A 27,203-nucleotide genomic window follows, 5' to 3' on the forward strand; every position below is an offset into this window, starting at 1 on the left:
TGAAAGAAGGTCCAAAGTCAAGAGGGAAATGTCATCTTTAAAAAAATTTGAGAGGGGGGAGGGCAAAATTTTGAGGGAATGGGGGCAAATGGGATATGTCATTAATTAAAAATATAGAGGTATCTCAAATTAGAATATAAATACAAGAGCAAAAAAGAAAAAAAAAAAAGAAATTTTGAGTGGGGGCAATTTTCTTAATGGTTCCGCTTTGAATGTCACGTCTTGGAATTCAAAAGCAAAGCTGTCACGTGCTCATCTCGACTTCTCGGACATGACTCAAGATGGTACTTTATAAAGGATTATCGTGAGTTCGTCCAAATTCCTAATCTTAAGATCGAGAAGCCAATAAATACCAAGTATTTATCTCTTACATTGTTTTTATGTGATTTCTTGTGACCTAAAACTAGAGAGAGCTAAGTTTGATTTCAAAGATTTTTTGACAAATATCACATCGATATCTAGAGGATATGATTAGATAGTTAGGTGTGTATCCTGCATCTCACGGTATTGATGATTAGAAAATGCAACCATGATTAATCTAAAACCCAAATTTAGCAATGATCGGACGGTCACGATTATTCATATGATATTATTAATAAGAAAGACCCTAATCAACGACCGTCGGATCTAAGTAGCTCATTTGGTAGATTAATTAAGTTGGATTCAACTTGTGGAATGACGAAAATAACCCTTAGCTTAAGAAAAAAATGTTAGGTAAGAATGGGGAGAAAAAGGGAAAAGAACAGAAAAGAAGAGACTGAGCGAAGAAATGGTCAAAAGCGCGCATCGCCAGCTGGATGTAATACGTGGGAAGCTCTCACTCACCTACGTGACCATCTCACATGGCTTTTGCTCATTAGTAGAAAAAATGTTCGCTACATTAGTGGAGGAGCAAAGTTTGATGGACCATATCCTACAAATGTTAGGTGTCTTTCTTATTTGGGCCCACTCACTGCCACTAGTGTAAATTCTCCCCTGAAACAATAAATGTAAAAATGTGGGGGGAATGAAGTAGGGTTGTCATTTGACGGCATCAAACCCAATCAATTTAGATAAATTTTAATCTAGATCAAGGATTTGGGATTTCATAACGATCTGATAAGAATCTGAATTGATAACCTATTTGATCGTGTATGGATCAACCATGCCTCGAACCAGTAAGGCCCTGATCTATATATCAAATTGGATATGAAATTGTCATTGGGTTGGATTTGAATCTTAATTTTGAAATTCAATAAATTCTGATCCGACAAGAACGAGTCAAATCCAATTCTTATTGGATCAGTTTTATTTCTGACCCGATCCGAACTATGGAAAGTCCTAGGAAGAAATTTTATGAGGATTGGTGGTGAATAGTGGTGTATCTAATTTGCTACTAAGTTGGTGGAGCAAACTATTTTCCCCTCTTAGCTGTAAAAGGTCGGTAACAACCAATCCAAAATCAGTAAAGAAATGACTTCCCTTTTTGTCTGTCCTTCCAAACGATTGAGAGATCCATAATTCCATATTTCTCCAATGACCGGGTCTCCCGGTCCTCCTACCTGTGTCCCCACCATAAATTCAAAAAAAAAAAAAAATAATAATAATAATAATATTCCTCTTTTTAAAAAAAAAGAAAAACCCCCATTTTTCATATTTTTTTTTTTCCAACTTTTCCTTCTCTCCTTCTCTTTCTCAAGAATAAAGAAAATAAAACATAGAGAAAGAAAGAAAGAAAGAAAGAGAGAAAGTTGGTTTCTTGGTAGCCACTCCAGGGGGTTGTGAGATCAGGATAAAAACACACCTTCCTTGGGGTAGGCCTATCTTCACTACTCTTCTTCTTGTTCAAGCAATCTTTCTTTCTTCTTAATCTATTATTTTTCTTAGTTTTTATTCTTTATTGAGTTTATATTCTTGGTTTCTAGTTTTCAACAATTTATATTCTTAAATAGAGACACCCATACCCATAGTTTTTGATTCACAACAACCCATCTTTGACTCTTCTTCTCCTTCTTCCTCTTATATTTCAATTGTTTCTACTTCCAATTACAATCTCATTCCCTCCATGTTTTTCTCTATTTTGTTCTAAATTTCTTAAACAAGGAGAGATTAATCATGTCTACAGAAGTGACGAGTTATACACATGAGAAGAGGTCAGGTTGTGGTATTCTAGTCTTATACAATGGTGTTTTTCGTCGTCGAAGCTTCAATTGGCATAGAAGAACAGTTTCTACAAACTCAATTCCTAGACTCAAAATCACCAATTCAAAGCGAAGACGAGGTGGCTCCGATGAAACTTCCTTCCTTGACACCTCTAATATATCTGAAACTCCTTCAAAACAAGTACTAGAGAAACCAATCACCAAATTACCTAACATAAACCATCTTAAAGCCCCACCACCCCAAAATTATCAAAATCAAAATCGAAAACCGTCCCATGGTACTACAACGACAAGTTCATCATCTTCGTCATCAAATGTTTCAAGCATGACAAAGGTGGCACCAACACAAGGTCTAGTCCAAGGAAGGAAAGTACCTAAGGAGGCTATCAGAATTTCGGGTGAGCTCGATAGCATGATTATGGATCATCAAAGATCGAAGGGAAGTAATACACTTGTTCGAGCTTCTTCGAGCAATGTAATGTTGTTTAGTAACTTGGGTAACTTAAGGCAACCAAGTAATTTTAATGGTAATAGTGTTAAGGGTAATATAGTAAGGAAGAGTAGTAATGAGAAGGAAACAAATCAAACCAAAGGACAGTTTGGGTATTTATGTAGAACTCTATCTAAAAGAATGGATCCTGAAGAATTGAAGGTGATGGGTAATGAGGAGTATAAGAAGGGAAGGTTTGCCGAGGCTTTGGTTTTGTATGATCGAGCAATTGTGCTCGATCCCAATAAGGCATCGTATAGGAGCAACAAGAGCGCTGCGTTAACGGGTTTGGGTCGGTTTCTTGAGGCAGTTTTTGAGTGCAGAGAAGCCATTAGAATTGAGCCTTCTTATCATAGAGCTCATCATCGCTTGGCAACATTGTATCTCAGGTAATTTTTAAGGGTTCGTTTGGGAATGTAGTGTGTCTAACTAAACACCTCCCTAGGACAACACTTCTAGTGGAATAAGAATAAGAATAACGTATTTTTGGGAAACATTCTTCTTCTTTTTTCTATTTTTGGATATCTTCTCAGTTACGTTTAAAAAAATTAGACTCATTTGTCATGGATTTTGTACTTTTGAAATGTTCTAAAACAATTCTAATCAATAATTAGAAAAAGTAAAGGCACATTTGCATTCTAAAAATTAATTTTAAATTTTAGAAGATTTAAATAGTGGAAAGTGATTCTTAACCACTTTTTGCTATAGACAAAAAAAAAAAATTTAATCAATTAAGGATCAAAATTTTAAATCATTCAATCAATGAATTAATTGGTGATTTATCAATTAATCATTAAATAGGATAACAATTTTACAATGTACATAATCTCAAGAATGAGATAAGATTTTTAGAAAGGTTGAAAATGATGGAATTTAAAATAAACCCTAAAAACATCATTTATAAAATCCTTGAAATTTTCCTACGATAAATTTTATTGACATGCCACAATCTCTAAGGGTGGGTCAGGTTGTTTTTTATTTTTGTCTTTTTGGTCTTTAATTTTTGTTGTAAGGGAACCCTAGTCAGTGAACCAACATAGGAAACTAGCCACAAGTCAAAATCTCCTCCTCCTCCTCTCTCTCTCTCTGATTTTCTTCTTCTTCTTATCGTCCAATCTCTCTCCCTCTTTGTTTGTTTTTTTTTTTTTTCTTTTTTTCTTCTTCTCTGATCTCTCTCCCTCTTTCTATTTTTCTCTTCCTCCCTTGATCTCTTTCATTCTCTCTGTTTTTCTTCTCCTTCTCATCTAAGTTGTCGGAATCTTTTAAAATGAGAGGGGTACCCTTTGACATGGAGTGCCCACAATATTTTTTTATTTATTTTATAGGTGCCCCTAAAAATTTAAGGGCCCTTATAATTCTATTGTGCGTCAATATAATTTCTCTTTTCCTAAACTTATCTAAATTAAATAAATCGAACCCCTCCCCAATAATTATTGGATCCAAACTTGCTTTCTTCGCTTCTGGCTGTTGCTCCCTTTTTGGCTTTCCTTCTTAGCTCTTTACCAAATATCACGAAGTGCGGGAAGTGCTTTCAAATGCACTCTCAAACACTACCTAAAAAAGACAAAAACTCATTTTTTTTTAACTGATAAATAAGATAAACCACAATAGAATTATAATGTCTGCATATAAATGTTTTGATACAGATTGGGAGAAGCCGAGAAAGCCTTGTATCACTTTAAACAGTCAGGAGCAGAAGCAAAATCCAACGAGGTTTCTCAAGCTCAAACTCTTCAATCTCATCTCCACAAGTGCACCCAATCAAGGAACCTAAAAGACTGGAAAACAATGCTAAAAGAGACTCAGTGCGCAATATCCTCCGGCGCAGATTCATCTCCACAGGTCAAATAACTTGCACTACTTAATCTATAATGCGCCTTTAGTTTAATGTGCACCCCTCCATAAGTGAATAATCTTCTTCTTTGATATATATATTTTTTTCTTATTAAAAGATACTCGCTTTACAAGCCGAAGCCTTGTTGAAGCTGTATCGGCATCAAGATGCGGACGCAACAATGACGAAAGCATCAGCTTTTGATGTTGATGATTGTACCAAGTTCTTTGGGCCCACTAAGAGTGCTCAGCTTTTACTAATACGGGCGCAGGTTGATATGGCTGCAGGCAGGTTAGTATTTGGGGCGAGACCATTTTATAACTTAATCATGGTGCGTGATATCACCCACCCCCAACACTACGCCATAGCTATACGCTTCTACAACAGGGCTACAGGTTTTTAAGCCTAAAAACGTGATTTTAGAGGAAATGTTTTTTTTTTTTTTTTGTTGTGTGGAACTAAGCATGTTGTATAAAAGGGAAACAGGGGAATCAGTTTTTCAAAAAAACTTGACCGGGCCGGACCGGACAGAACCCAACTGGTCTGGCTTAATTATAAAAATTTGGTGGTTCAACTATCGAACTGATATTGAAAAAATAAATTTTGGTTCTTTTTATTTTCAAGAAATGATTTTCCTAAAGACAATATAATTTTAAGTCGTGCTAAAAGTTAGTTGAGTTGGTATGATTGACTAGATTTTTTCTCCAGAAATTATATATGCCCTTCCACCAAAATGTGGCTATTTAACGTCGTACACGTGCCGATAGGATGGCATGTGCGGCCGTCAAAGAAGAAAAAATCTAGTGAACTTGGAAAAATGACCTTCACATGTACTACTAATCTATTTATTTTTGGGTCATCTAAAAGGATACACCTGGCTATTCAATGACAGATTTGAGGAGGCAGTGGTGGGGGCTCAGCGAGCAGCTCGAATCGACTCAACCAACAAGGAAGTGAGTAGTGTGTTGAGGAGGGCTCGAGCAGTGGCCATGGCTCGATCGAATGGCAATGATCTCTTCAAAGCCTCCAAGTACTCGGAGGCATGTGTAGCATATGGGGAGGGACTCGAGCATGACCCACTCAACTCAGTTGTTCTATGCAACAGAGCCGCTTGCCGATTCAAACTCGGCCAATTTGAGAAAGCTGTCGAAGATTGTACCAATGCTCTTAACGTACGCCCATCCTATAGCAAGGCCAGATTAAGAAGAGCTGATTGTAATGCTAAGGTGACTAACTTGCGCTTAAGGGTGTATTATGCCTCGTACAAATTGCAAGAGAGAAGATTAAAAAAAATAAAAAAATAAACTTATAATTGTATTTTTTTTGTTTGATTTTTCATTAGTTGGAACGTTGGGAGGCTTCGATACATGATTACGAGATGTTGATAAGGGAAACACCGGGAGACGAGGAGGTGGGCCGGGCCTTGTTTGAAGCCCAAGTCCAACTCAAGAAACAACGAGGGGAAGATGTAACCGACATGAAATTCAGTGCTGACGTAGTGCTTATTTCCAACAATGAGCGATTCAGGCATTTCGTGACTTCACCTGGTAAATTAATTTGAGAAAATTTTCTAAATTACTGGCATTTTTGTTTATTCCGAAAGTTTACAGGTGTTGATAAAGCTATGACATGGTGTTGATAATTTGATAATGATTTGTCAAAAATATGTGTTAGCTCTTTTAATACATGTAAACTTTTTGTATTTATGAAAATTTCGATAATTATTTGAGAAATTTTCCAATTAATTTTATATGGAATTGAATTATGAGAAAACCCTCTTGTTTTTAAACTTATTAACAGGCATGTCCGTGGTGCTTTTCTCGAAAAAATCTAACGACAAGCAAGCATTGAATCTTATGGAACAACTTTGCAAGAGATATCCATCAGTCAACTTCCTTAAGGTTTGTTTGTTTGTTTGACATTCTAGATTTCAAGAACGTTTTTGTAAGTGGTATGGGTGAGGGTAAACTCGTCATTAGCAAAAATGTCGATGTTGTCATTCAAGGACCAAACAATCATAAAATTACACTTGGGGCTTTTTAAAAACATAAAGTGGTTGGATACCCCTCCACCACCCTCCACATTTTGGTGAATATTTGACATACCCATGATACTCAAACTGATGACATGCCCCTTGACTCGGTCTACTACGATAGACCAATGAAAAACTATTTAAATGACATCGTATTCACCATTTAACCAAAATGCTTAGATTTTCTTTTCAAAATTAGTCGTCTTTAACCCCCCTTGATTAACATCAACATTAAGCATCTATCTGTTACAAACAGACCTCAAGAACAAGATGAGAAGTAGAATCCGAGTGAATTTTGGGTAGAAAAATGAAGGGTTATCTAAGGATTTAGGTGAGGTTGATTAGATTAATCATATAGGTTAAAGAGCTTGAAGATGACTGGTTCTTAGAACAAAAGTCAAGTGTTATTTTATCAAATATTGAAGATGAGACTATTTAAGTCATTTTTCATTAATCTACACAAATAAGATCTAGGTTATGGAGGGCATGTCGTCAGTTTGAAAACATGGGATATGCCAAATATTCACCAAAATGTGAAGGGGTATATCCAAATCAATTTTTTTTTTCTTTTTTTAAATAGAGTCTTGATTTTCTAACTCAATTTTTTTTAATTCAATCAATACTCAATTGACGTGAGAAGGGCACAAAATCATAGATTATTTTCTTCAAGATACACATGGGAAACAATCTATGGTTTTGTGCCCTGGCCACGTCAACCGAGTATTGACTGAGTGAAAAAGATCGAGTCAAAAAATTATTAGCTTTACAAATATAGGACATGTTAGAAAAAAAATCCTCTGATCTGAAATATAAATCAACAATAACACAAATAATATCATAAGACACAAGATATATGTGATTCAGTTAAAACATCGACCTACGTCCATGGGCAAAAATAATGATTTCACTATGATAATCAAAGAAGAACAGGATTACAATTTCTCTGCCTCTCATATATCTCTTCCTTCCCTTTAAGATTTCATCTCTTACCTTTTATATACTTAGGGTTACAAAGGATTCAAGTCCAAACCAAATGAGTCCAATATTTTACGGGCGCTAACGGATCATCAAAAAATTCAGATTCAATTCACAACAACTCTTCATATATCAAGAATAAAATGCATAACCCAATAGGACCATTGGAAAGGTTTTGACCCTTTAATTTTGAACTGGTCATGCACCATGTTGAGACCTAAATAAAGAGGATGGTATGGGACTCATTTACATCTGCTGGGCCCACATCTTACGATGCTCTATCACTCAATCATTCAAAGACCTAAGTTTATTTGTATATTTGATTATATTTATGCATTAATTTCAGGTGGAGTATGAAGAGCATCCCTATCTAGCTAAGTCAGAGAAGGTGACATCAGTACCAGCCTTCAAGATATACAAGAATGGGTCAAGGGTCAAAGACATTCTAGGGATCAACCATGAATTGTTAGAAAGCTCAATCAAATTCTACAGCACTTAGAAATATATGACTCCAAAAACCTGTTCAAATTAAAAGTTTGGGTTCTCTCTACCCACAACACATCAAGAGACTGAGGAAGAACAAAAATAAAGTGAAACATTATAGAAAAAAGAAAGCTCATTGATGTTGAAGAACAGATTATAGGACGAAATTGCATTCGGAGCAGAGATTAAAAGATTACCCATTGAAGTGGAGGTGTTGATTTTTAAAAGAAGCAAAAAATTTGACAAAGAGGAGAGATTGTGATATTTTGTATTATTTTTAGTGTGTGTCTATGCATGAACATGGATTTGTGTAGTTGAATTTGAGATGATTGATGCAGTTGAAGTGTGGAGAAAATTAAAATTTTGATTCCAAAAGGAAAAACAGTTAAAGAAATTCTCTAAAAGATTTGAAATTCAATTGAAAGTCTCTAAATACTAATCAATACGTCTCACATATTCGTAATAGACTCCAAGTTCAATTCAACTCTTGAAACGTTAGTTTGGTTAGAAATAACAAGATAGAAAATTTCTAAAAATAGTGAACTTCAAATTTAAACTGAAATTTGATCTATGAACTGGCCTCTTTCCCTAATGTTTGGGATTTAATGTAATAAGGAGATTTCTTGTAACAATGGTAATGGCTCACAAAGTTACTCCTTACGTAAGTTAAGGTGTACATTATTTGCTCACAAAGTTAAGGTTGGCTTAGTGGCAAGTCGGGCCTTGATAAGTTCCTCAAGAAGGGTTGGTCAAGTGGCCAAGTGGTCAAGTGATCAAAACCCCACGAAGTAATGACTTCCCTGGGCCACCCTCCAGGGTTTGATGTAAGAATTTTCGAGGGGACAATGTGTGTGACTAGTCTCACCCGCAGGGTGGGGATACTCACGATAAGCACAAAAATAAAATAAATAAATAAAGATGCTTGATGAAGTCTTCTACAACCTATCTTACATCATTAATAACCATAAATAAGTGAATGTTCGCATATTTTGGAAGGATTTGGTCTGAATTTCTTGAAGAAAGAAACACTATAACTACCCTCAAAATAATATTGTTCTTTTATGCTATCAACCCCATTTATTTCTTTATTAATTAGTCTCTCCAACGATTATCTTTTTTTCTTTCTTTGTTTAAGTATTGGGTACCATCTCTTAATGGGGTGCACTTAAACAAACACTCAATACTTGTCAGTTTAATAATCAAAAAAATCATTATTAGAATGGGTGAACAGGTCCTACTAATGACACGAATTAGAATGCTTCACAGCCCAACCACGGTAGGTGGGGTGTTATTTTAAGATTAATTTAAAAAAAAAATGGAGATTAGTAAAGCATTATTCTAACTAATCTTGCACTTGGGAAGAAAAAGGAGATTGGACATTATATTGTTCTTATATTTATTATTCTTGTTGGGGTTATCTAAACAAAGTCATGATTAACGAAAAGAACCATTCTTTAGATTATAGTAGTGGATCTTACTAATAAAAATTTCTTACTTATTTAATAAAACATTAAAAAATATGGATTTGTTTGCCGTGCCATTGGTGAAGAAGTTCACTAGAAAATAACAGGAGTTTTGTTAGTTGGGTAAGTTGGTTTGGAGTTTGGACCTAATCACCAGATTTTGTATTTTCTTAGTTTGAGAGTAAATCTTCAAGAACACGTTTGGATAAAAGGTAGAAAGTAGAAAGTAACTAAAAAGGAAGTAATTTTTTACTTTTTAAAAGTAATTTTCTAAAATGAATCCATACTGACTTTATAGTATTTTAACTTTCATAAAGTTAAAATGTTATTTTTTTATGTGTATCCAAACGGGCTCCAATTCAGTCGTAATCCACCACCGTGTTTATTGAAGAGTGTGTTTGATTGCATGAAAAATATTTTTCTCTCCAAGTAAATTATTTGTTGATGTTTGAGTAGAATAGGAAATTTGTGTGAAAAAATATTTTCCCCTGATGTCATAGAAGATCATCTGAAAATAATTTTTTAAATGTGGTTATTTTAATAGTTATTTGTAAATTATGATAAAATTACTATAAAAAATACAGATTTTTGTGTGTGAAATTTTTGCAATAATTTTGTTCAAAATGAGATTAAAATGATCCATTTAATAGACGAATATCGAGGTTACCTACAAGTAGCACATAATATTTGGGCCACACTAACAAATAATAAAACCATACAAAAATATTACAGATAATGAATCCAAATTGAATTGTAAAACCTTACCCCAACCCCAACTCCCAAATCCGACGTGTTGAACTCCAACAATAAGGGTCGGAGTTACGACACCACATCTCCGACTTCACTCTCACTCATGCACATGCCACCAAGGGACCTTCCCCAACTGCCCAAACCACACACTTGGCCCAAGCCAACTATATTCTAGATGCCACGCTTTGGTGATCGATGCAGACTTCTATGTTGTCAACGTGAAAGTGGGTTCAATGGGATTTGACCATAGGTTGTGGGATCAATTCTCCACACGCCTTAATCAACTTAGCTAAGTTGGCACCTTCACCTATGTCCCAAGGACAAAAACATTGGAATTCATTTGACAATTCTTGCCTATACTCCCACTCCAATCCCATCTTCCAAAAGCTCACTCTTTGGTTTGTACCTGGGCTTGTTCACAGGCTTTGTAAGCTGGGCTTACTTAGTGTAATGTTTTGGCCCACACACTATTGGGCCCAAATTTATCTAAAAGAAGCCCCAAAATTCTAGTTGTTATCATTTGTCAACAGCACCACTATGGTATAAATGAGTGAATTCTTGCTCACAGCCCAACATCCATTTGACATATGGCTCAGATAACATATAAGCAATCAGAGTGAATATTTCTCTCCTGTCCACAGTGGAAAATGGAAATTTCCTGATCGGATCACCTTGGGGAATTCAAAAACATTATCCGATCCCACGGGATTGTAGAGCAAGATATTCTATTAAATTATAAAAAATTGAAAAAACAATTACTTTTTACCATTGAATTTTAATTTTTTAATTTGGGTGCTCAGTAGTGGCCATTTTTCAATTCCTTAGATCAAGCTCGAAAAGTCTTTTTTTTTCTTTTTTTTTTTTAATATGATATATATATATATATATATATATATATATATTTCATAAAATTTAGAAGGCTATGGTGTTAGATTGCCAATGGCATAATCCATGTGTGCTCAATAACTCATTTTAAGATTTGAAATCTTAAAATTAAAATTTGTGGGCAGGACGTGAGACAGGAGAGAGATTTTCTCTCTATTGCTGATGTCATTTGTGCCACATGTCAAACAGTGGTATAAATGATCTAGTTCGACCAGTTTTTTTTAGGAATCACTTCTTGTTCTTTTCATGTTTAGAATTACCAAAGATAGATTTTCTTTATTTGGTGTATTTGAATAAAGTTTAGGTTAGTAGTGTGAACACACTTGATGATTGATGACAAAAAACAGGACTATGCTCACTATGGAGTGGAAATAGGGTATTTCCAAAGGAAAAGTTAAGGTAATTTTGTGTGGGCCCATACAATGAATGATTAATGAGGTGAGGCCCATAGGCTGATGAAGTCTCTTTATGGGTTGGCTCATATGATTGTTTATTACGACATTCGAATTTTTACTGATCCATGATACTAATTGTTAGAATAGAGTTAAGAGTGAAAATTGTTAAACTGACTTCCCATGACACTGCACTGACGTGGTGGTGTGCATAGAACCATAAATACTTCTCCTCGAGATACCTGCTTTGTTCACTCAAGAAAAATCGACGGTTCTCTAAACAAACAGTGTTGTAGGATGTCAGTGTAGTATGGTTCATTAGCAAATTTTACAAAATGTTCATTGAATGGTGGTTGCTCTGGTTAAAATTTTCTTTTAAATATATATATATATATATATTCACTAATTGTTGATCATTTTTACTAAATGATCATTGATAAATGATATACAGTCACCAATCATTGGACAGTCCCTGATATATATTTTTAAATAAAAAATATATAATCATTAATGATAATTGATGCTTAATCTATTTTTCCAAATGATCATTAATCATTTGGATGTACAGTCACAATTTCTTTTGATAATGGGATTGTATCCAGACTTAAGTCCGACTAAGGGGACTGGATGAGTCAGGGCTTGAACCAAGGCATATGGGACTCACCCGCTGGTAAGTGCAATGCCCGCACATCACACGCACTAGGTAAGTGAGGGAATGCTCTCGTGGGTGGCTTCGAGGAAATATTGCTCATATTGGGTATGGAAAGGAGCAATTAGATTAGTTTGGACTTTAGGTTCTATTTTAATTTGTTTTGTTTTTATTATTTTGTATGTACAGTCATATTTTTTAATGTTATTTCGTATATAAGATCTTATTAAGGTTGGGATGCTAGTATTTAAATGGGTAGGCTGAACTTGGCCCTAATTTAATCCATTAGTTTACAACAACAACAAAAAAAAAATGGATATATTGATGTTTCTGTAAATATTTTCAAAATATATCTAGATATATTAGAAATTTTTAGAAAACTTGTATCCAATTCCGTAAAACGTCCTTTAATTAATATCCGGAAAAAAAAATGAGCTCATAAACTACTAATTATCAAGTTCAAGTCTGTCAAATAATCAATTAATGAAGTATTCATTCACATTCCTAACAGCTAGTCCAATTGCACATGGGTCAATCAAGGAAGGATGGAATACAAATCTTGAAAAATTATGATTTCTTGTGATCGTAATAATGTCCACTAGATCTCCTACGATCGATATACTAAAGACTCTGATTGGATTCTTCTTGAGTTGAATTAAAATGCAATTACTTTACCAACTTGATATGATTTCACACCCAAAATCAAATTTTTAGTCGCGAAGATCGGAAGAAATGTAGAATGAACCAATAAGAATAGATCCAAATTTCACAAATGTACATCCCATAAACCACTTTTTTTTTTAATTAAAGAAAAAAAGAAATGAGAAAGCTGTACAAATGGAAACCATATTCAAATCAAGCAAGAAACACAAAAATAAGATAAAAATGTTAGTTTGGATTCTCCAAAAATCCAAACAAGAACATATCCACATATCCAAAACATAAAATAAAATAGCAAGAAAATTTCAAAAATGAATACAAAAGATAATATTAAAATTTAACATGATGATCACCTCTTCCAACTTCTACTTCTTGATAAAGGATCTTTCATTCCAGCAACAACCCAAGCCTCATTAGCAATATCAGTAGAAGAAACCTTAAAGAAATCAGGAGCATAGCATTTCAAAATCAAGCTCTCACTCTTCTTCTCTTCTTCTAACACTAACTTTGCTTTCTTTGCTTCTTCTTCTTCTTCTTTTTCCTTCTCTTGTTCTTGTTGTTTTAGTTTCTCATCGAACCAATTTTTTGAAGGTGCCGACCTACAACGCATGAGTAAGAGAGCATTTGAAGGAGGAACACATCCTTCATCACAAGACCCATCTCTCACTTCTCTTTCTACTTGATCATATTGTGATCCTTCTTTAGTATTCAACTCATTAATCTTATTTTCTTGTAAGACCATGAACCACTTAGAGAAAATAGCCCTTGAAGCGGCACTACTACTACTACTACCATCACCATCAACCAAACCCACTTGATTTTCTTGATCAACTTCTACATCTTCACCAACAGAATTCACATCAGACCCATGAAAATATCCAAAGCATTGAAAGTTGAATCGATGGCTTCGTAAACTAGTCAAGAATTGCATCATATCTTTCTTAAACCCATGTGTGTCAACCCAAGTGGGTCTCTTGTTATGTTTTCTGTTGTTGTGAAGCCTCTCTATCTCCTCCATTACTGATTGCCAGTTCTTGCTGGAACTGGTCTTGGGCTTTGTCTTGGGCCTGGCTTTGATCTGACCGGCGCAACTTACTTTTGGTGAAGTGGGTTCGGCCATTTCTCGACCCATGGCTTTGGTTTTGGCCCATAAAAGAGGACTGGCTTGGCCTGATCTGAGTTGGTGGTGGTGGTGATGGTGGTGGTGGTGGTGGTGGTGGTGGTGACGCTTGGTAAGGTCTGTGGGCCGAGCTGGGCTGCAAATGGGCCGAGTTAGATGGGCTCGAGAAGGAAAACATACTAAGAGATCTGCTGGAGGAGCTCCTTTGCCTTCTCTTGCTTTCATGGTGAACTTATCACTCTTTGTCTCTTTCAGCTTTTGTGCCTTCTGCTGCATTTGCTTTGTTTTTTCAAAGGAAGGAGACATTGGCAGCTTTTCTTTCTTTCTTCTTCTTCTTCTTCTCCTTTTCTTTTCTTTGTTAATTTAGAGAGAGAAAGATCAAAATAAAGAAAAAAGTGCACTATTAACCCATGAACCTTGTTTCATGATTAAAGTGAGAAAAACAAAGAGAACTGTTAACCCATCAACCTTGTTTCATGATTAAATCATACTCTACTTTTAAAGTTAAATAACAAAATGAAGAAATGATAAGATAATTATAGTGTATATCGATGTTGGACAAGAAAAAGCATTCTACAACAATAAACTTATGTCATGTGTATCCAAGAAACATTAGAACCTAAACCAATAATCCCTTATTGTATTATTGGTGTTGGAGGAGTGACCTTTGAAAAGTCCTTTTTGTTATGTTATGCCCTCAGTTTTCTTAGAAACCATAAAGTTTAATTATCCCCTTTGGGATTGAATATGGGTCTATTTCGAAGCAATCAATTATAAGATTTGGGTAATTTGGATCCAATCCGATTAAATCGGGATTGATTTATTGTACAAATAAGAAAATTAAAATATGTATTGTAGTGTGATTTTTTCTACAATCACAAATACCTTAAGATCACCAATTGGTTAGTTGTGTTTTGATTTAAGTTGCTTGTGTTCTTCACCTTCAGACATTGGTGTGATACGTGCCAAAGAGAGGTCTGATGCTTTAGATGGTCAAGATTGCTCAATTTCAGAGAATTAATAATCAAGGATCCAAATCTCCTTACCTTAACGGTCGGTCGGGTCGGGTCGGGTCCTTATAGATCCCAAATCCTAGGATTGGATAGGATTTGAAATCTGATCCAATCCTTTCCCATCCTTCAAGTACCCTCAAGTGGGTTGAGAGGAATAACACTGTTAGGGTATCTTAGATTTAAATTTAGAGATCATTAAACATTGATCATGAATGTTACTTTAGAAGAAACTATAGATGTAATAATATTCCCCAATTTTAGTTTTAAAAAAAGTAGGGTAAAAGCATCTCCAAAGTTTGATTAAAGCAAGAACGCATAATGAAGGGCAATGGAGAGATTGGAAAGGTGGGACCCACTCACACCCATGTTTTGTGGTGAATTTGACTTAAACTTAATAAAAAAAACCTAAATAGAAAGTTAATGGAGACAATATATACTTTAGATTTCATTGTGGAAGGAAGCAAAAGCATAGGCTTTTTAATCACTTATTGACTTTGGCATCCCTACACATTTCTTCATAAGGAAGACAAATGGAAAGTGTTGGTCTAAGAAAGACTCCAAAAGATGTGTGGGTCTAACCAAAGTTGGATTAATATAAAACTTATATAGGTTGATGCATGCACAAGGTGGTCCAGTGTGAGGAAGAGTTCCATCATCTTGGTTTTCAAAAAATCTCTCCCAATTTGACTTTGGTCAATGCTTTTCAATGTTAACAACAGTAAGCTCCAAAATTCACTACAATGGTGGATAATGAAATAATATTGTATAGCGACAAATGATCTTATTTGCATCTATGCATTGATCGGATTGGAGCATAGATGAATTGACGTGCTCTAAGTAAAAGTTGGTGTGACAATAGAAGCTCTCTTTAAAAAATTGTTAGTGTCATCTCCTTCCGATGTTCATTTAAGATATTTGTTAATGTTGCTTCCTTAAAATGAATGTATCAAAGATGAAAATGCTAACACATCGATTAGTAGAAAAACCAGAAAAAAAAAAAATCGAGAAAATTAGGAGATAAAAAAGTGGCTTGAGATGTTTTCGACATGTTCAACAAAGATTGATAATAACCCTAGTTAGAAGGAATGTACAAATTGAAGGTTTTAAGAGAATGAGAGGAAAACTCAAAATTAAATAACGTAAATTGAGATTGTGAAAGTAGAGATACACACACTTTCAATAGTATAATAAGTGACTCTAGACATAATAGAATGGAGGAACATGATTCGTTTAACCTACCCCAAATACTTAGAAAATGCTTTGATGACGAAGATTAATAATTCTTCCTTGGAAGTGTTAGATAATTGTGAAACGGTAAAATAATTTCAATTTTTTTAAAATGATAGTTGAAATTGATTTGGAAGATTTATGCTTACATCCAACAATAATAAGAGATATTTTGTGGACATTTTGATCATTATAGCAAATGTCTAACGTCTATAAGTAAACAAGTCATGTGGGGGAGTTTGCTACTTGTCCACTATGGATATTCTTTATCCTACTATCAATCTTTATATGAGTAATTGTTTCCTCACAGCCCAACACCAGCTTGACATGTGGTGTTGATGACGCTAGTAATAAGAGAGAAATTTTCTCTCCAACCCGCACATCTACTACAAAGAAATCTTAAATTTTATATTTCAAATCTTAAAAAGTATTGTGGGATCCACATGGATTATCATACTAACAATCGAACATTACAACCTTCTAGATTTCACGAACAACACACAGTAAAAAAAAATCGAGCTTATCAAAGGTTTTGAAAATGAATGGCTACCCAAATTTAAAATTAAAATTAAATGGCAAAAAATAACTTATTTTAAATTCATAGAATTTCATCCTCTACGGCACTATGGTATTGGATCATGTTTTTGAATACCAAAAAGTAATAATGGAAATTTCGTTTTTTCATTTTTTCACTATAGTAGGAGAGAGAAATTTTTTTCCTTTATTGCTTATGTCATCAACACCACATGTGCTTAGTAGGGGTGTCAATGGGTCGGTTCTAGTTCGGTTCCTATGATATTTGGAATTATTACCTTTATATTTTATTGGTTCCGGTTCCGATTTTAAAGTAAGTGGAACCAGAACAGAAACCATTAGAAATCATGAGCACCTGTCGGTTCCGATTCTCAATAATCGAATGAGAAAAATTATTTAAAAATCATTATAATAAAAAATTTCTTCTAAAAAATAACATATTATTTATAAAGTATCAACTTAATAATAATTTGTTCCACTAAAATGATGATTTAATGACTTTTATATTCAAATATTAAAATGTATTTCCTTTACAAGTAATAAATTTAAAAAGAAATGACTCATCTTAAACTCAAATATTTAGTTTATATGAAATTTGAAGAATTTTATATCATATATGGTAATTTCAAAAATATAGGATTACCTTGAATCATGTATAATGTAAAAATAAATGACAAAATAAATCGGTTCCGAGTACCTGTGGGTACCCATCGGATAGAACTAAATGGTTCCAGTTCCTATCGGTTCGGTTCCATATTAACCCGACTCTAACTGGTTCCAATAAAAAGGGAACCGGAACCGGAACCAGGGTTTTCGGTTCCGGGTAAATAGGTACCCATTGACACCTCTAGTGCTTAGCCTTGTTTAAGCCAAGCTTTAGTTTATAATCTGCCCACGGACATAATGGTGAACACTTTTTCTTAAAATTCATTAGCTCATTAGATCTTATAAGATTAGGTCAAGACCCAACATACCAACATGTGAACTGTTATAAGAAAAGCCAAAGCCCATCATAGTTGAGGTAAGCCCAATCTAAATATGTTTTCTTAGGCTAGGCCCAATAAAACTTTTCCCCCTCTCCCAACCCAATGGTGGATCTAGCTTCTAGCTTCTCAACGTTTTTCTTTTGTATTAGCATTCACATGCAGATTCTGCTTTTCATATTCAGCGAAAATGCTTTAAGATTAAATGTCGATTCGGACTATTGGTTTGAGCGTTTATATTAAAATATTTGAGTACACAATGATCTGATAACGACTTTGCTGTTTCAATTTTTAGTAAATATAAGTCATTTCTCAGTACCATAGAACATTGGAAACAGAAATTGAGAAGTGCATTTGAGCAAATTATCCGAGGCGGAATTCCCATTTCCTACATTTTTAATATAAGTAAATCCTACATGGAATTCAACTTTACCGATGATATCAAGCTTTCAATCCTTAATACAACCATGATCAAAAAATAATATATCGAGGTATTATAATATATATATATATATACCCAAAAAAGGGTATAAGCCAAAATCACCTTGAAAATGAATTTGATGGAATAGTTTGAGTTGTTGGGCTGGAACATCTTTACTATTATAATGAGAGAAGAGAAAGCATTGTCGATGGAAATCAACATTTTATTTAATTATCCTTGGATAGATTTGTTAATATTTTTATTTTTGAACTTTTTTGACAAGTAATAAAATGTGCAAGAGGGTTATTTTAGTCTCTTTATGTTCGTCCTCGATTTCTTTTTAAGGTTGATTTAGGTGCTGTTTGTTAAACTGAAAAAAATAAGTGCTGAATATCATTAAGCACTGAAACTTATAAGCGCTGAATTTAAGTGCTAAAAAAGTTGTTTGTTTAGATGTTGAATCATATTTGTTACACATTACTAAAATTGATAAATTGTCTTTGTTACCCTTACAATCATATTATACATTGTTTACATGTTTCAAATGCTTATTTATTATCAAACACAATAAAATATATTATTTCTTATAAAATTAAAATACAATTTATTTTTAAATAATAAATAATACTCAAATCTTCAATTTATAAATAATAATTTCTATTTATAAAAACCCACAAATTTCAAATTAAAAATAATAATGTCATACAAGTCACCAAAATTTGAAATCAACTTTAAAAGAACTTAATTTTGGATGAATAATTTTCAATGGAAATGAAGGATATGTAATTATAAAAGCACCCTATGAATTAATAAGGGCAACCCACACTATAGCCATTTTTTATTTTGTTTTATATGGGTTAAAGTTTTTGGAATGAGCAAATTTTTAGTGAGGATAATCTATATGGTCTAGAGATCATCCTCACCAAAAATCAGTCTATTTTGAAACTTCTAACTCATTAAAAATAGTTTTCAAAAAAAAAAAATGGACAATTTACGGTTCTTGAACTAGTTTTGATAGGGTTAGAAGTTTCAAAATGTGCTGATTTTTTGTGAGGATGATCTCCTCATTGTAGAGATCATCCTCACCAAAAATCAACTCATTCCAAAACTTTTAACCCATATAAGATAAAATAATTTAGCTATGGTGTGGGTTTATTAATTTGTGGGGTGTTTATATACTTATCCATGGGATATAAGAGGTAATATCCTTTTAAGAATAAGGGCATACTTGTCCGTGTTGAAAAAAACGAAGTGCTTACCGCTTCAGCACTTTTTTTCAGCATCAAAATAGTGCTGAATTTTTTTCACTTATTTTCAGCAATAAGCACGAGTAAACAAACGCGCTATTTTGACAAAAGTGCTAAATTTAATTTTTTTCAGCAATAAGCACTGAAAAATAGCGCAAACAAACACCGCCTTAAACATGCCCATCCACTTTGAGTGAATATTTGAGATACCTCCGTGTTTTAGGATTATCCATGGGTGGATTTGGGTTCGTGATACCTCCATAGTTGCAGGTCTAATCCTAGTCTAACCCTAACACTGGCCAATGAGCTAAAGAGGGTGCAATGGGGGAAAAAAGGGGATGGAGTAGAGAAACTCCAAGAGCCTAAGAAATTTAAGCTAAAAGAGTGTGGTGCTAGCATTTCTCATATCTTCATGAAAAGACTTACCTATTTTAACCGCGATGTGTCCCCTTAACCGTGATCTTCTCTTAAAAAAAAAAGTAATGGAAAATAAGCTGAATGCCCACATCTTCAACCTCTAGCCTTTTCGCTTGATTTCTCTTTTTGAAACATTATCAATTTCAACCCCACAATCACTATGATAAATTATTCTGTTAGGATTCTATTTTATTTGGGTATTGTTAAGACTCTATTTTAATTATTATTTAGGATTAAGACTACTTATTTAATAATTGACAGAGAATTTTTTTTTTTATCCTATCTTTGTTGTTGAGCCATCGATATAGCACTTTCTCTCGTTTGTATGGGCACGTTGGGAATGAGGTTCATAACCATTAGTATCAAAGTTCCTCCTTAGACATATACCCCTTGAAAATAAAATAAAAAAGAAAACAACAACAAATCTCCACTATGGTGGAGAGTATGGCCAAAAGTGAAAGTTCTATAAATAAAAATCTACAAGCTATGATGGCGAATGTTCAACAATCAATTGAGCGTGTCTCTATGCTAATATCATCACCTTTGAATAATAAACCCTTAAAACGAGATGATGGAAGTGAAGACGGCGCTTCTAGTGTTTGTAACCATTATTAGTGCCTTGAAGCGCAAGAAGCAGGACAAGTTCAACCTTGTTTTGTAGACATTAATTTTCCAAACTTTGTCGAGGGCAAAAACCTCTAGATTTTATGTTCAACCTCGTTTTGTAGACATTAATTTTCTGAACTTTGTCGAGGTCAAAAACCTCTAGATTTTATCTATCTATTAAGCTGATCAGTTCTTTAGTTATCATCTTACTTGCGGAGCACGAGTGCACCCAACATTTATTTGGTATCTATTGTATAGTCAAACATATCCTAACCCAACATGACGAGAGGTGACTACAACATTGCTGAAACGATTTGGATGGACGCTGAAGCAAACAACTTACATGGAATGCTCTCAAAATTGCATCAAGGCTCCATGACTGTAGTTGTATTTCCGGAGGAGTTTGAAATATTGGTACGAAGTTGGTTTGATGAAGCTTTAATGGGAACGTTTCTTCAAAGATTTTACCCACCTCCTCCTTAGTTGATGCGATGGAGTGGAGTTGGCACGACAAGAAGATGAGAAATTATTTCGACGTCAACATGCAGATCAATCTATACTGGGATTGATTACCAATGGTCAAACATCCACACACACACAATCCATTTAAACTTTTGAAGATAACCCTAAACCTATCTTATTCTTCAGGGTTGAAGGTAGGGCTGTCCATGTATCGGACTGGGTCGGGCTTTTAAGATTGAAAAACTTGGCCTAAACCCAATGCATCTAAATATCTGTGAAGGCTTCAGAAATAAAACATTATAGTCCAAGCCCAATCCACCTATACCACGTCCACATATATTTAAGTCATTTGCTGGTTGGGTAAACCTGTTTTTAACCCTTTTTTATTGATCAAAATAAAATTTTATTATTAGATTTGACAAAATTAATTACAATCTATATAATAATATTTTATGGCCAGTCACTAGCCCTGCCTTCGGCATCCCCCTCCTTGCGGTTAAGGTAACGACTTCGGGCATGGCCCGCTCCCATAGTGTGACGGGCGGTGTGTACAAGGCCCGGGAACGAATTCACCGCCGTATGGCTGACCGGCGATTACTAGCGATTCCGGCTTCATGCAGGCGAGTTGCAGCCTGCAATCCGAACTGAGGACGGGTTTTTGGGGTTAGCTCACCCTCGCGGGATCGCGACCCTTTGTCCCTGAAGGGATCCTATACTTCCCTTCATTATAATATTTTTATTTATTCTTTAAATTCTATTAAATAGAATATAAAATTCAAATTCAAATATAAAATGGTTCATGCATGAAGAGTCAAAAAATTCTATGGAATCATGAAAGACGGAAAGTTTTTTCAGATCTAGTCATACCATTATATTATATTGACAATTCTAAAAAACTGTTCATACTATGAGCATAGTATGATGGCCGGACAACTATGCCCACCATTATTAATTTATAAAAAAATATATATATTATGTAATATATTTTAATATAGTATAGCAGGCAGGGCTGTCCAACAGGCCTACATTCAAAACCCAAACCCAGTCCTATAATAAAACGGGCTTGGCCTGACCCAATAACTAAATAGACTAAATTACTAAACCCAAACCCTGTCCATGGCAGTCCAGATCGCGCCAAAAACAGCCCTAGTTGAAAGTTACAGAATCATAAGATGGAAAACAAGGTTATATTGGGAAAACAATCGAGGGATTTTATGTTACAGGTGCCGAGGTCGTTTACCATGTGTCCCTTAGAGAAGACCAATGTCAAGGGGTATCTGAAATATTAACAAAAACTTGGAGGTTATGTCAAAATCCTAATATTTGTTTAAACTATTGGGATCTATGGCTAAAAATTACAAATCAAGCCAAGTGTCAAAGGGTAGACCACAGATTCGTAAGTATCTAGCCAAAAGAGAGTGCCACGTTAAATTTGGCAATAGATGGGGTCACAAAGACAAGGAATAGATATTATTGATTAACATCTTCGATTTATCTTTTTTATTTCGATTGATATAGTAGAACCTTAGAATCTTAGATCGAACGTGAAGGTTTTTTCACTCCATCACCCTCAGTTTCTTTGGGAACCCTAGTTTTTATCTTTCAAAAACCCTCATTTCTTCCTCGGCAAAACCCTAAATTTGATCCAAAAACAACTTCTAAAACCCTAATCCTCAGATTCAAATCTGGCATCTCATCATCAAAAGAAGAATAAGGTAAGTAGTTCTGTTCTTCATTTCTCGATTCAGTTTCGCATTAAATTTCTTTTTTTTTTTTCTTTCTTTAGAGCTTATCAATCTTGATCTTCATCGTTTTTTTGTTTTTTGTTTTTGGTTTTTTGTTTTTTGTTTTTGCAAAAACCCTAGTTCTACAGAACTTATTTTTAGTCCTATTTGTGCAGAAACCCTAGAAAAAATGCTTGGCTCATTGCCAATTTTGCCTCTCCCAGCACCTCCCTCTGATGGAGACCTCGGCCCTCTCCCTCTCTCCCAAGTTACCGATAACCAACCACCCAACGAAGAGCCGAACCAGTTGAGTTCGGCTCCAGCCCCATCAGTCACTACCCACACAAGAACGATCGGTATTATACACCCCCCACCCGACATTCGAACCATAGTCGATAAAACTGCACAATTTGTTGCTAAAAATGGTCCTGAATTCGAAAAAAGAATTATCGCAAATAATGCTGGGAACGCAAAATTCAATTTCTTGAATGGGTCCGATCCCTATCATGCCTATTATCAACACCGTCTCTCCGAGTTTCGAACCCAAATCCAACAACCTCCTGGTTCGCAACCCACCGATTCTGCCGCCCCTGAATCAGCCCAAGATTCTACCCCAACGTCCGATGGCGGTGAATCCATGGCAACAACTAAGCCTGATCCGTCGGCTCAGTTTAAACCGGTTCGTAAAGTTCTGGAACCCCCGGAGGCTGAGCAATATACGGTTCGGCTTCCGGAGGGGATTACAGGTGAGGAATTGGATATAATTAAGCTTACGGCACAGTTTGTTGCTCGAAATGGGAAATCTTTTTTGACGGGGTTGACGAGTAGAGAAATAAACAATCCCCAATTTCATTTTCTGAAGCCGACCCATAGTATGTTTATGTTCTTTACTGCACTTGCTGATGCGTACTCGAAAGTTTTGATGCCTCCGAAGGGGTTGACGGAGAAATTGGGAAAGAGTGTGACTGATATGACTACTGTTCTTGAACGGTGCTTGCACCGATTAGAGTGGGAAAGGTCGCAAGAGCAAGCTAGGCAAAAGGCTGAAGATGAGATTGAACAGGAAAGGATGCAAATGGCGATGATTGATTGGCATGATTTTGTTGTGGTGGAAATGATCGAGTTTGCAGATGATGAGGATGAGGACTTACCACCTCCAATGACCTTAGAAGAGGTTATCAGGAGGAGTAAGACATCGAATATGGAAGAAGGGGAAGAAGAGGAGGCGGTGGAGCGTGGAAAGGAGGCAGATATGGAGATGGATGAAGAAGAGGTGCAGCTTGTTGAAGAGGGCATGAAAGCGGCTAGTCTTGAAGAGAATGATGATGAGAAGATGAGTGAGACAAGGCCTACAGTGCCTGAAGAGCCAGAAGCGCCGATGAGAATTGTGAAGAATTGGAAGAGACCTGAAGATAGGATACCTGCAGAAAAAGACCCAACAAAATTTGTTGTTTCCCCGATCACCGGGGAGTTGATTCCTATAAATGAGATGGCGGAGCACATGAGGATTTCTCTCATTGATCCTAAGTACAAGGAGCAAAAAGAGAGGATGATGGCAAAGATTCGTGAGACAACTCTTGCTCAGGATGATGAGATCTCAAGGAATATTGTGGGACTTGCACGGACCCGTCCTGATATCTTTGGAACTACGGAAGAAGAGGTTTCCAATGCTGTTAAGGCGGAGATAGAGAAAAAGAAAGACGAGCAACCAAAACAGGTTATATGGGATGGCCACACTGGAAGCATAGGCAGAACTGCAACTCAAGCATTGTCTCAGAATCTTGGGGAGGATCTAATTGAATCTGCCAATAATGAGGTAAGGGGTCTACCTGGGCCCGCTGCCCCTCCTCCAAGGCCGGGTGTGCCATCGGTTCGTCCTCTCCCTCCGCCACCCGGACTTGCCCTGAATATTCCTCGAATGCCCCCAAACACAATGCAATACTCCGCTCCAACTAGTAGTGGTCTCCTCATGCCTCCCCCGCCAAGGCCTCCTATGATCTCACTTGTTCCATCGGTTAGGCCGCCACCACCTCCAATTCCAATAAACTCTGCTCAACAACAACCCCATATGATGAACCGACCACCACCACTTCCACCATCTATTTCGATGAACCCACCCCCACCCAGTATACCTATACCACCTCCGCCTGGATCCCAGTTCACGCCTTTAGGTCGGCCTTTTGTTCCACTTCCGATGCCACCGCCCGGTATGCCTATACTTCCACCGCCTCCATTGCCTCAAGGAATGCCCCCACCACCACCACCCGAGGAAGCTCCTCCTCCGCTGCCCGAGGAACCAGAGCCAAAGAGGCAGAGGGTTGATGATTCTCTTCTTATCCCTGAGGACCAGTTCTTGGCTCAACATCCGGTATTTAACTTCGTACCAACTTATTTTTTTCATTTATTGTTCTTTCTTGTTGTCATTGTGCCTGATTAAACTATGTTTGTGTTTGTTTTTGTGCTAGGGGCCTGTTTGCATTACTGTATCTGTTCCTAATGTTGATGAAGGAAACCTGAAAGGGCAGATTTTGGAGATCAAAATACAGTCTTTATCTGAGACTGTTGGAAGTCTGAAAGAGAAGATTGCAGGGGAAGTTCAGCTTCCTGCCAACAAACAGAAACTGAGTGGACGAGCTGGTTTCCTCAAGGATAATCTATCACTTGCATATTACAACATTGGATCAGGAGAAACACTAACTCTTGCTTTAAGGGAACGTGGTGGCAGGAAGAGATGAACCATTTTAATATTATTATCAGGTATTGAAAGGTTGATGCGCAACTTTCTCTTTACTCCGTTGAAGCTTTCCAGTAGAAAAAAATTGAGACTATATCGATTCTAATTTGCTGAGGCTCTGTTGGCAGTTAAACTCGTCTTGTATTTTTAGGTTCTATTGTTAAGACACCATTATTTTGTTTTGAACTGATGGTGATGTGGTGTATACTACAGATGTGGCACTAGGCGATTATCTCTTGGGGGAAATTACAAAGACACAACGTCCTTATGCTTATTGGGAGCAAGTCAATAGTGTCTGATTTTCTTTATACGAAGAACTACTGCTTTCTTCTCTATTTATAGTTTTTTTTTCCTTTATTGAAAATCGATGTGCCATATTCATGCTTAGAATTTAAAATGCTTAAAAGTATGGTTGCTGAAAAATGATCTTTGTTTATTATTGCTGTTTCTTACCTACTTTATGACCTTCAGGTTTCTTTTTCTGATGTAGTAGTTATTAGAAGATCTATCCTGAATGATTATATGCACCTTGACTTCCTTTTTTTAGGGAAATTCTCATTTCCCACGACATGATGATCCTAATTCTCATGTCCCAGGACATGATGATTGGATAAATACATCCTTCATACCTCTTCTGGGCATGAGTCATACTTAGGTTGCACCCATCGAGGAAAAAGTTCAGATGGTTAGGACCATCTGATCAAGTTTATATGACTTGTTGTGATGGTTATATATATATATATATATCTTCGGCTACTATTTTATCTTCCAGTTTTTTTAGTCTTTAACTAGCATTCAGAGAAAAGGAAATTTAGTTCTCTTAATACCATTATACATGTAATATGGAAGGGGCTATGTTAAAGAGTGCCCACCGTATTAATAACGGCACCCACGAACTATTGATAACTTAAGTTTTTACTTACGTGTTACCATGGCTGTCGACATGGAAGGAGGCATGTTGACACTATGGCATGTCTACATGCCTCCAGAAGATTTTTCGGTTCATGTCAACATAAAAAAAGGTGGGGTGCTAAAATCATAAAAATATGATAAAAGGGTGTCCTTACTTAAGATTGTCGCCCTTACTAAGAATTGGGGTGCCTTTAACACAGGCCCTGGATGCTTGGTAAAGTCGTCCTCTTTTAGCAGCAGCAGGTAATATTGGATTTTCTATTGGAATACATTATTAGTAGAGCTTGCTTCTGTGTTGGTTTACTTTAGTTGGGCACTTTGGGTTCCTCATTAACAGCTGTATCTATTTTTTCTTGACATGCAATGGAGGTATTCTACATACAGATGGTTATTTTATATACAGTTTCCTTGGTCTTCTACTCAGTAAGATTGTTCATATTGAGGTTGACGGCAGTACTTGATTCCATCATTTTTCATGTTTTCGGTCCGTTAGTGACCGACTTTGCAGCTTTGTCTCAGTGCCATATTACATGGTTTGAAACTAGAAGGTTAGGTTTGTTGGGAAGGACAAATCATCCTCTTCTTGCTGGTCTGGAGCTGGATGTAAAAAGGAGCTAAGATTGGCAGCAGGAGCATTTAGTCTGTTATCAAGGTTTGTACTTCAAAGTTTGATTCCGAAAATATCGGGATTCGAGTTGAAAGCCCCTTCTAGACGTTACTTGGAGTTTTGGTTGGGGGGGGGGGGGGGGGGTGTGGGGTGTGTGTAGGGATGAAAAGGATTTATTGGACTTTTGCAGCCAATGTTTCATAATTTGAACTTTTAAAGCAGAACTTTTTGAGAATAAGAGAAATGGATTATACTGAGCGCTTGAATTAATTGACAAGTAATCCCTTTAATTTGTTCACTTCTATTGTCATTCTTCTTTCATTGTGCTCTTTTAATCAGAACAGAGAAATATGATTTAAGAGATTTAGGAACATTTTTTTCATTAAAAATTGGATTAGAACATTAGAAAATGAGTTCACGTCCCCATTTACATTCATTTAAG

At 35.8% G+C, this 27,203-nt stretch overlaps 3 protein-coding genes across 7 annotated transcripts; 2 read left to right on the forward strand and 1 right to left on the reverse strand.

The window, feature by feature from the left end:
* The first annotated feature begins 1,633 nt into the window (after nt 1-1,633).
* Nucleotides 1,634-8,292, forward strand: LOC147409578 (inactive TPR repeat-containing thioredoxin TTL3-like). Its single transcript, XM_086430322.1, has 7 exons — nt 1,634-3,020; nt 4,278-4,473; nt 4,584-4,756; nt 5,358-5,691; nt 5,808-6,012; nt 6,266-6,366; nt 7,819-8,292. The coding sequence occupies exons 1-7, from the start codon at nt 2,095-2,097 to the stop codon at nt 7,969-7,971; spliced, it is 2,088 nt and encodes a 695-aa protein (XP_086286448.1). The 5' UTR covers nt 1,634-2,094; the 3' UTR covers nt 7,972-8,292.
* Nucleotides 8,293-13,103: 4,811 nt separating this feature from the next.
* LOC147409579 (uncharacterized) lies at nt 13,104-13,886 on the reverse strand. The gene has a single exon (XM_086418120.1). It carries the CDS (start codon nt 13,884-13,886, stop codon nt 13,104-13,106), a length of 783 nt encoding a protein of 260 aa, XP_086274246.1.
* Nucleotides 13,887-22,300: 8,414 nt separating this feature from the next.
* On the forward strand, nt 22,301-27,031 carry LOC147409580 (putative splicing factor 3A subunit 1). Of its 5 annotated transcripts, none has more exons than XM_086430337.1 (4): nt 22,302-22,499; nt 22,685-24,876; nt 24,974-25,265; nt 26,648-27,031. In XM_086430337.1, exons 2-3 carry the CDS (start codon nt 22,699-22,701, stop codon nt 25,241-25,243), a joined length of 2,448 nt encoding a protein of 815 aa, XP_086286463.1. In that variant the 5' UTR covers nt 22,302-22,499; nt 22,685-22,698; the 3' UTR covers nt 25,244-25,265; nt 26,648-27,031. The 5 variants fall into 5 exon arrangements, with proteins under 5 accessions (XP_086286473.1, XP_086286463.1, XP_086286480.1 ...); XM_086430354.1 differs by lacking the exon at nt 26,648-27,031 and adding an exon at nt 26,355-26,634; XM_086430334.1 differs by lacking the exon at nt 26,648-27,031 and adding an exon at nt 25,456-25,718.
* Nucleotides 27,032-27,203: the final 172 nt, after the last annotated feature.

The sequence above is a fragment of the Akebia trifoliata genome, chromosome 2 (assembly GCF_017979445.1).
Source record: "Akebia trifoliata isolate Shusen 1 chromosome 2, ASM1797944v1, whole genome shotgun sequence".
NCBI lineage: Eukaryota > Viridiplantae > Streptophyta > Magnoliopsida > Ranunculales > Lardizabalaceae > Akebia > Akebia trifoliata.

What these genes read in the sequence shown, in the direction of transcription:
- LOC147409578 (XM_086430322.1), top strand. Translation starts at nt 2,095, where the DNA reads ATGTCTACAGAAGTGACGAGTTATACACATGAGAAGAGGTCAGGTTGT. An exon ending in TTGGCAACATTGTATCTCAG is followed by an intron (nt 3,021 to 4,277) that starts GTAATTTTTAAG and finishes GTTTTGATACAG; the next exon opens with ATTGGGAGAAGCCGAGAAAG. An exon ending in GAGCTGATTGTAATGCTAAG is followed by an intron (nt 5,692 to 5,807) that starts GTGACTAACTTG and finishes ATTTTTCATTAG; the next exon opens with TTGGAACGTTGGGAGGCTTC.
- LOC147409579 (XM_086418120.1), bottom strand. Translation starts at nt 13,886, where the DNA reads ATGGGTCGAGAAATGGCCGAACCCACTTCACCAAAAGTAAGTTGCGCC.
- LOC147409580 (XM_086430347.1), top strand. Translation starts at nt 22,699, where the DNA reads ATGCTTGGCTCATTGCCAATTTTGCCTCTCCCAGCACCTCCCTCTGAT. An exon ending in AGTTCTTGGCTCAACATCCG is followed by an intron (nt 24,877 to 24,973) that starts GTATTTAACTTC and finishes TTTTTGTGCTAG; the next exon opens with GGGCCTGTTTGCATTACTGT.